This window comes from Nannospalax galili, unplaced genomic scaffold (assembly GCF_000622305.1).
Source record: "Nannospalax galili isolate Female #2095 unplaced genomic scaffold, S.galili_v1.0 scaffold405, whole genome shotgun sequence".
In the NCBI taxonomy this organism is placed as follows: domain Eukaryota; kingdom Metazoa; phylum Chordata; class Mammalia; order Rodentia; family Spalacidae; genus Nannospalax; species Nannospalax galili.
The window spans coordinates 1,073,940-1,086,873 of NW_008354532.1; the positions used below are offsets into that span (position 1 = coordinate 1,073,940).

Genomic DNA, 12,934 nt, shown 5'->3' on the forward strand with positions numbered 1-12,934 from the left:
ATTGTGGTCTGATAGAATGCATGGAATTATTTCAATCTTTTTGTATTTGTTGAGGTTTGTTTTGTGCCCCAGTATATGGTCCATTTTGGAGATGGTTCCATGGGGCACTGAATAGAAAGTATGTCCTTGGTGCTTGGGTGGAATATCAGTAGATGTCTGTAGGTCCATTTGATATGTTTAATTCAAATGTCTCTCTGGTAACCCTCTGCCCTGTTGACCTATTTAATGGAGACAGCGGGGTACTGAAGTCCCCTACTATTAATGAGTTGGGATTAATCTGGGTCTTAAAGTCCTGTAGTATTGTTTTTATGAAGTTGGGTGCACCAGAGTTTGGTGAATATATGTTCATGATTGTAATATCTTCTTGGTTTATTGTTCCTTTGATGAGAATGAAGTGGCCCTCTTTATCTCTTAGTTTTAGCTGAAAGTCTATTTTGTCAGATGTTAGAATTGCAATGCCTGCTTTTTTCTTAGTACCATTCGCTTGGTATATTTTTTTCCCATCCTTTCATTTTAAGATAGTGCCTGTCCTTGAAAATGACAGGGTTTCTTGAAGACAACAAAAAGATGGGTTTTGTTTCTTAATCCATTCACCTTGTCTGTGTCTTTTGCCTTGGGAGTTCAGCTTGTTAGTATTTAAAGTTATTAATGAAAGATGTGTATTGAATCCTGTCATTTTTATTTCTGTTTACATTCTTGATATAGCTGTACTTTTTCACTGTTATACCTTCATTGAATCTCTTTCTGCAACCCCTTGGGTATAGTCATTCATTTCTTCAGCTGTTTGTATTGCTTCCAGAACTCTCTGAAGGGCTGGTTTTGTGGACATGAATTCCTTCAGCCTATTTATATCATGGAAAATTTTTATTTCCCCTTCGAGTATAATAGACATTTTGGCTGGGTATGGTAATCTTGGTTGGCATCTGTGTTCATTTAAAACTGGGAATACTTTGATCCAGACTCTTCTGGCTTTCATTGTTTGCACTGAAAAGTCAGTTGTAATCCTAATGGGTTTTCCTTTAAATGTGACTTGTTTTTCTTTTGCAGCTTTCAGTATTGTCTGTTTGTTCTTTATGTTTAGTGTTTTTACTACGATGTGCTGTGGAGAGTTTTTTTTCTGGTCCTGTCTGTTTGGTGTTCTATATGCTTCATGTATTTGTATGCACATGTCTTTCTTTAATTTTGGGAAATTTTCTTCCACGACTCTGTTGAGGATCTGGTCCATGACATTATCTTGGGATTATCTTGGTCTTTTTATGGTGTCACACAATTCCTGCATATTCCATTCTTATGCATTCTTAAATTTTTCATAATCTTTCCTTGAATGGTCTAGTTTGTCCACTTTATCTTCCAGTCTTGATATTCTCTTTTCAATTTCATTCATCCTAATGGTGAGGCTTTCTCCTGTTGTTTCTAACTGGCTTACTGAGTGTTTCACTTCCTTCTTCATTTCAGCCTGAGTAGTCTTCAATATTCTAGCTCTTTTCTGGATTCATTTAGACGTGTGTCCCTATCTTCCTTCAGTTCTTTGATTTCTTTGTTTGTGTTTTCTTTAAATTCACTGAATTCTTTTATCATGTTTATAATTGTTCATTGTCAGTTCCGTGTCCTGCAGTATCTCTAGGGGGTTCTCATTGTACTCCTCTAGAGGATTATTGATATTTGGTGGGGATATGTTGTTTTGATTTTTCATGTTATTAATTTTTCTCTGTGATTCTGACATGAATTTCTTTTGTAGTTTCTGATTCTTGAGTGAGATTCAAGCCTTCAAGGTTACGTCTGCTTCTTCTTGTAAACTTTCTGTGCCTCTGTCATTTATTTTTTGGGCATGAAAAGCTGGTTCGCCTAAGCTTCTGGTTCTCTCTTTTGATTTTCTATTGGAGTGGCCAGGTTGCTTTTGTCTTCAGGAGTTCCCACAGACGCCCAAGTCAGATGAGGATCAGATGCTCTCAGGTTTTCTCCTAAGGTCTGGATCCCTCCAGGAAAGATGTTGTCCTCAGGAGTTTGGGGGTTGGACTGGCCTGGGAACAGGGCCCAGGAAAGATGCTGGTCTCAGGCATCTGGTGGCAGTGCCACCCAGAGATGCAGCGGGAGATGGGGGCAGGAAGAGGCCCCAAGGGCTCCTGGGGACCAAGAGAGAAGCCGGTGGGTTGTGCAGGCCTAGGGAAGCAGGCAGAGGTGAGCTGTCTTCCTTCTTTATTAAGACAGGGTCTCTCACTGGCCTGGAACTGGCCAGTTTGGCAAGGCTTTTCTGGCCAGGTAGCCCAAGGGACGTGCCCCTTTGTCTTGTGAGCACTGGGAATACAAGTGTGCCACCACAGAAGCTTTTTAATATTTTTAAATGTGGGTTGTGGGATCAAGCTCAGGTTCTCACAGTTTCATAACAAATACTTTACTGACTTGCAGTTTTAACAGAAAGGTTTCCTCCCCCTTTACTTTTTGCCAGATACGTCAAATAAAATGCATAACTTGATACTGTTTTGCTTTTCTGAGTTTCATTACTCGATCTTTAGATTGACTCAGATTCTTACATTTTTTTAATTTTTTAAAAAAAAATTATGTGTAGGTATGCATGTACATATGTGCAGAGAAGTATGGGTGCTCATATAGGTCAAAAGTGGGCATCAGATCCCCTGGAATTGGGGTTACAGACAGTGGTGAGTCACCCTATGTGGGTGCAGGGAATAGAACTCTGGTCTTCTGAAAATCAGCAAGTGTCCCTAACTGCTGAACCATCTCTCCAGCCCCTACACTCAGATTCTTTAAAAAGTAATCTTGTCCTAGTGGTGTAGCCTGGTAGTAGGGCTTCTGTTTATTATGTTCTGGAATTGATCCCCAGCACCAAAACAAACAAACACACAAACAAACAAAGAAAAACCCCATAAAAAATAAAAACAAGTAAATAAAAATAAAAATATCATATATTACTGGAACAATGTAGGGTTATCAAGGTCGTGTAAAGAGTTAGTTTAACATTGGTAAAGTATGAAGAGTGAACAGAATCTTATTGTTTTAGAGTGATATTCAGTCTAAAATGAGCCAGCTAAAGGATATTTACTTTGTAACTACAAAGTATACTTATCTGCCTGTAAGTAATCAGTTCTTGGAGCCCCATGACACCATACTTTCCTGTTATAAACAGTAGCAACCAGGGGAAACACATAGTGTCTATTCTACACTGCTGGTCCAAGCAAGAAAACATCTGGGAGTGGAGACTCAAATGATGGAACTGTGGAGTTTGTGCTCTAAATTTACTACTCCTAAGTTTACTCTTTTCTCTCACATATTCTGGGTTTTTAGGAAAAGGAGGGCACTGATTTAGAAGACAAAGCATGTAGACTCCAAGTAGGAACAGCTGAGTAGGCTGAAAGATTATGTCAACATGGGTGGAAGGCAAAAGGGGAGCAGGGCTTGAAGCCGAAGGCAGGTTGCTACGTGTGTGCCTTTGAACTAATGGAGATTACTGGAGTTTTGCTTTAGTAGGTTTCTTGCATTTCATTTCTCATTGTGGGAATTCAATCCAATTAACTAAATGTGGAACATGTGACAGGTGCTATTTCAATAAGTTTAACATTAAAGGTTTGTTAATTATCAATTAGTCCCAAGTGTGCATTTTAAACAAGGGCAGAAATGGAGCAGTGCAAAAGAAAAGGTCTGCACTGGAGAACACTGAACAGTGAAGATCAGCACAGCCTGAACAGGGTGAAATGTGTCTGCACACAAAAGGAGAGATGAAAAATTAAGTGATATTTTGGGAAAGAGTATGTTCGTTTTGAAATTGCTCCTGCACAAACTAGTACTCCTTTTCAGCATCAAAAATAAAACCTTCCATGCTGGGGAGATGCCTCAGTTGGCACACTGCCTACTGCTCAGTAGAAGCAGGCTTGATTTTGGATACCCAATACCCAGGTACAAGTCAGGCATGGCAGTACACATCTGCAATCCCAGTGCTAGATTTAGAGGGAGGCAGATCCTAGGGTCAAGCCAGTCTAGTCAACTGATGAGTTCCAGGCTCACTGAGAAACCCTGTTCCCCCCCCCCCAAAAAAAAAAGGAAAGCAATCGAGAAAGAGCCAATGTTGAGCTTTGGCCTCCATGCACACATGCATACATTGACATGGCCATGTGTATACAACACACACATGCACGTGCACACACACAACACACATGTGTGCATGCGTACAGACTCTGTCACTATAGCTTTCTGGTTTTTTAGTTTTTTGGTTTTTTTTTCAGTGATGAGATGCCATGTGATCCTTTAGTGACTGGCAATTCAAATTATCTACTCATAAATATAGCGTGTCTCTGATGAAGCTACGTTTCTATGAAATAGCCAGGAGCTGAGTGTGGTGGTGTATGCCTTTAATGTTAGCCCTCAGGGAAGCAGAGGCAGGCAGATTTCTGTGAGTTTCAGGCCAACAAGAAGGACTCGGACTCTTTCTCAAAAGAAAAAAGACAAGTAGGTGATCTACAACATAGTCAGAAATTGCCAGCCTAAAATTAAACACAGGTTTACTTTTGTAAGATAATACATAATAGCAGCATATTGTAAGGGCACAATCCATAATTTATGAATTATTAATAAACAAATCCTTAAGATTAGCTCTCTAAAACTAAGGCTTGGGAAAAACATGTGCACATGTGTGTGCCTTCAAGCCACACACACAATTATCACACTGGAAGCCTGTACTATGTAGCATGACATCCTGCTTATGATGCAATTTTGATACAGGTTTGGTTATAACAATAAACTGGTAACGTCTCATTAAGTTTCTTTGGTTCAGCTTAAAATAAATATTTTACTGTTAATCTAAAAACTGAAACTAGACAGAAATTAATTCCACATTGGTTAAGAGCACGAGCTGCTCTTTCAGAGAACCTGGGTTTGGTTCCCAGCACCCACATGGCAGCTAACCATTGTCTGTAACTCCAGTTCCAGGGATCTGGCACCTCTTTTGATCTCCATAGGCATTGCATAACACATGTGCAATTAAATACATTCAGGCAATACACTCACACACATAAAATGCACAAAAAAACTTTTAAAAATTAGTATTTGGGGCATGAGAGATCACTCAGCAGTTAAGAGTACTGGCTGCTCTTGCACAGGACCCAAATTCAATTCCCAGAACCCACATGGTGGTTAACAACCATCCATAACTACAGTTCCAGGAGAATCACATGCCCTCTTCTGAAGTCTGTGGGCATTGCATGACATGGGTGCACTTACATATATGCAGGCAATACATGCTTACACAAAAAATAAAAATAATAAAATACTTTTAAAAATCAGTTTCTTCTGTTCAGCTTAAAATAAATTGTTGAAGTTTACTATCAATCTAAACACTGAAACTGGACAGTATCTTACAAATTAATTCCACATAAAAAAAATTAGGACGGGGCTGGAGAGATGGCTCAGCAGTTAAAAGCACTGGTTGTTCTTGCAAAAGACTAGGTCTGAATCATAGCACCCACATGGTGGCTAGTAACCATCCATAATTCCAGTTCCAGGGGATCCAACTCCCTCTTCTGTGCTCTGTGGGCACTATACAACAGAGGTGAACTTACACACATGCAGGCATAACACTCATACACACAAAATAAATTTTTTTTAAAAATTAGAACAATGAAGCACAAAGAGGTGTGAAAGTGATGAAGTCATAATTGCAGTATCATAAGTAATAGAATTCAATCTTCCAATTTGTAGCTCAGTGTGGTTTTTACTACTCCATCATGTTTTTACTCCTTAGAGTACTATGAAAAAAAATTGAATTTTATGAAGTTAAATATATTTTTAAGATAATTCTTTAAATCAATAAAAAACCCAAACATGTTAGGATATATTTCCTTAGTACAGAACTAAAAATTTAAAAATGTAGATTTTAATCACCTTACTAACATTTATTTTCTTTTTAAAGAATTATTTTTAAGTAATGAAGACAGGAGGTACTGTCTTATCTATCAAATTATTGGGTGATAAAAAGGAAGGATAGACTCCATAGTAGTAAGAACATGACACCACAGGCATGATCATTATATGAGCATAAATCAGTAGAAGCTTTGGAATGGCACTTGCTAATATTTATCAAATATCTTAAAAAATGTGCCTGCCTTTCACTTGGTTTGAAGAAAGTTACCTGCCAAGATTTAGCTACAGGGATGTTAACCAGAGAATCACTTTCAACAAATTAGAAACATCTGAAGCACTTAATGATAGGATTAAAGAAATCACAGCATGTAGCAGACACACACAGAGGATTTCACAGTTTTTATGAGGAAAAGGGCCCATGCTCATTTTAAATGTATGTTTTATAAAATACATATTTAAGGTCATATGGCTAAAGAAAAGTATCTCAAATAGAAAAGCCACTTCTGCTTCGAGGAGTAAGATGTGAAGTTGTTTCTTGTCTTGGACATTGCAGAGAAAGGACACGATGCTTGATTTTAATGCAGTCATTTTGGCAGAGAATCACTGCCACAATTCTGAGAATGGCAGAGGAGCAAGATGGAATATACTTGATGGTATTTCTGAGCTTCTGAACTAACCCTGAACTCTCTATCTCATCTCTTGATTTATGGGCTAATGAATTTCTTACAATTAAAAAGTCTCCATTACACTGAATAAAACTTATTTGCTCTTAAGGATCATCATGCACTTTTTATAGTTTTTAATTCTTTTAACAGTTTTCCTGAGATGAGTTTTGCTATGCTGCCCAGGCTGGCTTCAGACTACCAGGTAATTATTTTGCTTCAGTCGCTTGAGTAGCTGTGACTACAGGTACGATATACCATGCCTGGAAATACATATATTTATTTTTTGGGTTTTTTTTTGGGGGGGGGTTGGTCTTTTTGAGACAGGGTCTCCCTGTAGCCCCAGCTGTCCTGGAACTCACTATGTAGACCAGGATGGCCTCGAACTCACAGAGATCTGCCTGCCTCTGCCTCCAGAGTGCTGGGATTAAAGGCTATGCGCCACCACACCCGGCATATACTTGTTTTTTGGAGACATGATCTTGCTATGTAGCCACCATTGCTGTGGAATTCCTATGTAACCCAGGCTGGTCTCAAATTCATGATCCTTCTGCCTCAGCCTCCCTAAAGCTGAGAGTATAGGCATATGCTACCATGCCCAGCTAGGCAGTTAAAATACTCTAAATTCATCTAATATTATTTTGAAAATAACAAAAGCGCCAAATATTTAACATTGAACAATAAGATTTTTTAAAACTTTTAAAAACTATTTTATTTATTATTTTTATGTGTATGTGTGTATTGCCTGCATGTAGGTAAGTGCACCTGTGTCGTACAATGCCCGCAGAGGACAGAAGAGTCTATTGGGTCCCCTGGAACTGGAGTTACTGACAGTTGTTAGTTGGCATGTGGGTGCTGGGATATGAACCTGGGTCTTCTGCAAGAACAACCAGTGTTCTTAACTGCTGAGCCATCTCTCCAGACCCCTGAACAATAAGATGTTTAATCCTAATGAGAACTAACATAGATTCTCAATTTCACCTACAGGCACCTTTAGGATATCTATAGTAACTTTTATCAGCATATATTAATTATATACAATACTGATTTCTTTAAAAAGTTTTTAAAAATTGTTTTTATTTTATGGGTATGTTTTTCCTTCATGTATGTCAGTCAGTGCTCAATGCCCACACAGGCCAGAAGAGGGGGGTCAGATCCCCTGGGAATGGAGTTAAGGACAGGTATTAGTTGCCATGTGGGTTCTGGGAACCAAACTTGAGTCCTTTGCAAGAGCAGCTAGTGTTCTTAATGCAGACCTATCTCTCCAGCCCCAAGAATGTTTTTTAATGACAACTTTATACTTGTATACAATGTAGTTTGGCCACATTTATCCCTCATTCCCCTCTCCTGTCCCCTTCCCATCCTTTTCTCTTCCCAACTAGTAGTACCCTTTCTACTTTAGTGTCTTTTTCCCCTTTTATTGGTGACCCAATGAGTTGAATTAGAGTTGTTTATGGAAGCATGGGTAAGGGTTATTTACCAGAGCATGGGCAACTCACCAGTGGCTATACCACTCAGAAAGCCTAGAGCAAAATTTTAAAGTCCTCTGCCCAATAGTCTCTTAAGAGCAAGTTTAGGCGTAGTAATCTAAGAATCACCTTACCCTCAGTTTCCGCTGGGTCATGGCTGTTTCTAGGGCAATTTCTCTTAGCGGATCCCTGGAGATGTCAAGCATGGAAGCTTTGATTGTGTCTCCTGGGTACAGGCTCAACCGAGACTGTCGGAGGGCCATCCTGGCTTGCAGCTGCATCATTTCTTCTTCTTGTCGTTTTAGCATCATCTCCTGATTGATTAAGTTGCCTTCAAGAGGTGTTTCATATTGTCTGACAGATAGAAAAAAGGAGAAAAATAAAGGCTGGGAGAAAACAGCTATTTTCAGGTTAATGGAGAAAACTCCATGTCAAATAAAGTAACAAGAATTTAAACATTTATTTATTTATTTATTTATTTATTTATTTATATTTTAGAAGAATCTTTTTGAGACAGAGTGTCCCTGCATTCCAAGCTGGCCTTGGAATCCCTATGTAGATCTATGTAGAACAAACTGGCCTGGAACTCACTGAGATCTGCCTGATTGTGCCTACCAAGTGCTGCCTGAGAGAAAAAGTAATCAGAGAATCTTTTGTTCTAATATTTAGTCTTTGGATCTGGTTACTGTCATACCTCCTAATATTATTTTTTAACTTCCTGGCTGAGTCTTTTGTTTCTGATACAGAGCTCTTAAATTCCCTGAAATTTTCAGGAAGAACCTCTTTTGTTGCTGTGAAGAAAAACTTGAGACCTGAGGTAATTTCTAATGGGGGGCTGGCCCCCAAAGACCAAGCCCTAACAAGAACCTAGAACTTTCAGTCTCAGCCCCTCCCTACTGGGAAGGGAGGCTGGCTGAAGACGAGTTAATAATCAGTTATGCGTATGCAATGACACATCTGCAGAAGTCCCTAATCCATTCTAGTCAAATATCAGGCCTAGAGAGGATATGGGAACCCCTGATTTATAGCTTTGTAGGAGGAAGAGGATGCATAGGGCTTACAACTGTTATCTGAAGTGAGACTGTGGAAACTAGCTTGTGGGATCCAATGTTTCCAGGTATTCAGTGGTAAAGTTGGAGTAATGCTGGACACTTAGCTGGTGTCCAGAGCCTTGGGGAAATTGGTTGCTGATGTGAGGAAGGCCCATATGTGTGGTGTCAGAAGTGTTCTACAGTAGTGACATCTAGTACAATGCAACATTCAGCTGTATGTTCATGTACTGATATGATGCTATCCCACTGGGCAGATCTGTGCACTCTGACCCCTTGCTGAGCATTCCAGCACCCTCTGAAAGCTGGCTTCCTGTATAGTTCTCTCAGACAGGGCTGTTTCATTCTTACAGACCACTGCACCTTAAAGGTGGAAAAAGATTCTGCTTAATTCTTGTGTATGGGAGAGGAAAAGGTGTATGCATAATCTGTGTGTGAGCGTACATGTGTGCACATGTGGGTAGAGGCTAATGGTCATAATCAGGTGTTGCTCCTTAGGAGAAGCCCAATTTGTTTTGTTTTGTTTTAAATATTTTATTTATTAGTTTTATTTTATGTGTATGAGTATATTGCATGCATGTATGTAAGTACACCCATGTCATGCAATGCTGTGAAGGTCAGAAGAGGGCGTCACAGATGGTAGCTGCCATGTGGGTGCTGGAAATCAAACCTGGGTCTTCTGTAAGAGCAGCCAGTGCTCTTAACCACTGAGCCATCTCTCCAGACCCCGCCCATTACATTTTGAGAAAGGGTCTCTCATTATGACAGGGTGGCTGATTTAGCAAGGTTGGTTTGCCAGTGAACCCAAGGATCCATTTGTTTCTGCTTCCTCAGAGCTGGGATTCCAAGCATTTTGCACCACATCTGGCTTTTTATGTGGGTACTGGGGACTGAATACAGGTCTTCATGCTTACAATGCAAGCACTTTACCCACTGAGTTATCTTTCTAGTCTCTTTGCTTTTTATTTCAGCTTCCAGACTGCTGTTGACTCTTTTTCCAACAGTCCCACCTCTCTACAAATAGATGGGATGAAATAATAACATTTAGTACTTTGCTTTGTTCTAGATATTTAAGGTCCTATTCGTCATTCCCCTTCATTAATCAAAGATTTAAGTGGCAGATTCAGTTTTTATTTTGCAACACTACTCTTTTTAAAAAAAGTATTTATGGGGCTGGAGAGATGGCTCAGCAGTTAAGAACACTGGTTGTTCTTGCAGAAGACCCAAGTTCATATTCCAGCACCCACATGGCAGCTAACAACTGTCCTTTCCTCCAGTTCCAGGGGATCCGACAGCCTCTTCTGTCCTCCATGGGCATTGCATGACACAGGTGCACTTACCTACATTCAGGCAATACATGCATACACATTAAATAAAACTGACAAATAAAACATTTAAAAAAAAAGATTTATAAAAAAATCTTCTGGCAGAGGCCAGAAGTATCCGCAAATCCCAGAGTTGGAGTTATAGGTGGTTGTGAGCCACCTGATATGGGTATTAGGAATCAAAACCAGGTCCTCTTCAAGAGCAATATGCACTCTTAACCACTGAGCTATCTGTCCAGCCCCTCCACCACGATGCTTGTCACCATTCATGGTTATGACCCATGGATCTCAGAGTTCTCTGATCCTCTGACATCCTCCTGGCCTCAGTCAGCAACCAAATCCCATAGCTATTACCTCTAAAACTTACTTTCCACCCCCCCATATTTTTTTTTTTAATTTTATTTTAAGGGATGATTTTAATGTAGTTACAAAGCAAATTTGAAACACAGTACAGAATTCAGGACAGAAATAGTTAAATCATAGGATAAAGCAATTTACAAGGAAGTAAATAAATTGCTTTAGGAAGACTGAATTTACAAAGCATTTTATACAGAACATCTCAAACAATCTTGATCACCTTTATATCCCGTCCCCACGGGCACCCTCCCATAGCGCCCCCGACTGGAGCCCATATACTCTGTCATCCCTGTTAAGGCCCACTGTGTTATCAGTGTCCCCGGCTGTTCCCTACTGCAAGTCCATCCACTAAGTCTAGTCAGCCTATCTACAGTCCCTTGCTTTAGGAAGATCAGCTCTTCTTCATCTAGCAGCAGTCAGTTGCCAACATTTCTTCAGATAAGAATGGGGTCTGCTGTTCATTTTCCCCATTCTATGTTGGGTTATTGTCTGCCTGAGTTTGCATGGGACTTCTGTATGCTGGCACATTACCATAGAATGATATGAGCAGGTTCCCAGGAGCTGGTAGGACTCTTGTTTCCATATGGTCATGCACTTCCTCCCTGGCTCTTACAATCTTTCCATCCCCTCTTCTGTGATGGTCCCTGAGCCTTAGGGGGTGAAGTTAAATAAAGTGGTCCTGTCCAAGGACCATTATGCAGCAGACTCTTGATCTCTACACATTTGTGATCTTTTGTCTTCCTGGCTCTCCACTGCATGAGGAAGCTTCATTTTTGAGAACTGAGAGATTCACTAATGTCCTCTTCTTTATCCCTGTTCTATGTTTAGAGGATTAAGATTTCATCTTACCCCAGTCAGACTGGCTAAGATTAAGAGAACAAATAATACCAAATGTTGGAGAGGATGTGGGGAAAGGGGAATGCTCATCCACTGCCGGTGGGATTGCAAACTTGTGCAACCCCTATGGAAAGTAGTGTGGAGAACCCTTAAAAAACTAAAAATGGGCCCTTCCATCTCCCCCTCTGTTCTCTGCTCCTGGTTTGGGCCCTGCGCCATTCCTAGTCTTGGGTCCCCAGACACCTAGGGAACCGGTGCTGCTTCCTGATCCTTTTCGCCCAGGCCAGCTTGGTGCCTTCCTTGGGCTCCAGGAGCACTGCTTCGGGACCAGGCCCCGCCCTCACCTCTCCCTGCTTCCCTGGACCTGCACCACCGGCTAACTCTCCTGGCCTGCTCTCCAGCCCTCAGGCCTCTCTTGGGGTAAGTCTATTGCGCAGCCCACCACGCCTTGACTCCCCCAGCCGCGTTCACCCTTCCATCTCCCCCGCTGTTCTCTACTCCTAGCTTGGGCCCTGTGCCATTCCTAGTCTTGGGGCCCCAGACACCTGGGGAGCCAGTGCTGCTTCCTGATCCTTTTCACTGGGACTGGCTCGGTGCCTTCCTTGGGCCCCAGGAGCACTGCCTCTGGACCCGCCCCGCCCTCACCTCTCTCTGCTTCCCTGGACCTGCACCACCGGCTAACTCTCCTGGCCTGCTCTCTTATCCTCAGGCCTCTTGGGGTGGGTCTATCGCGGAGCCCTCTGTGCCTTGACTCCCCTGACCTCATTCGCCCTTCCATCTTCCCCACTGTTCTCTGCTCCTGGTTTGGGCCCTGCGCCATTCCTAGTCTTGGGTGGAGTGGGTCTATCGCACAGCCCTCCGTGCCTTGACTCCCCCGGCCACATTCACCCTTCCATCTCCCCCGCTGTTCTCTGCTCCTAGTTTGGGCCCTATACTATCCCTAGTCTTGGGGCCCCAGACACCTGGGGAGCCAGCGCTGCTTCCTGATCCTTTTCACCCGGACCGGGTTGGTGCCTTCCTTAGGCTCCAGGAGCACTGCTTCTGGACCTGGCCCCGCCCTCACCTCTCCCTGCTTCCCTGGACCTGCACCACGGGCTAACTCTCCTGGCCTGATCTCCTGCCCTCAGGCCTCTCTTGGGTAAGTCTATCGTGCACCCCTCCGCACCTTAACTCCCCCAGCCGCATTTACCCTTCCATCTTCCCCGCTGTTCTCTACTCCTAGTTTGGGCCCTGCGCCATTCCTAGTCTTGGGGCCCCAGACACCTGGGGAACCAATACTGTTTCCTGATCATTTTCACCCAGACCAGCTTAGTGCCTTCCTTGGGCCCCAGGAGCACTGCTTCTGGACATGGCCCAGCCCTCACCTC

At 42.0% G+C, this 12,934-nt stretch overlaps 1 protein-coding gene across 9 annotated transcripts in view; it reads right to left on the reverse strand.

Moving 5' to 3' along the window:
• Positions 1 to 12,934, reverse strand: part of Ptpn13 (protein tyrosine phosphatase non-receptor type 13) — a 238,888-nt gene that overhangs the window by 96,723 nt on the left and 129,231 nt on the right. For all 9 annotated transcript variants that reach the window (XM_008851752.3, XM_029555308.1, XM_029555309.1 and 6 more), the window contains one exon: positions 8,134 to 8,353. In XM_008851752.3, the coding sequence (XP_008849974.1) occupies positions 8,134 to 8,353 (220 nt within the window). The remainder of the gene's footprint in view (positions 1 to 8,133; positions 8,354 to 12,934) is intronic.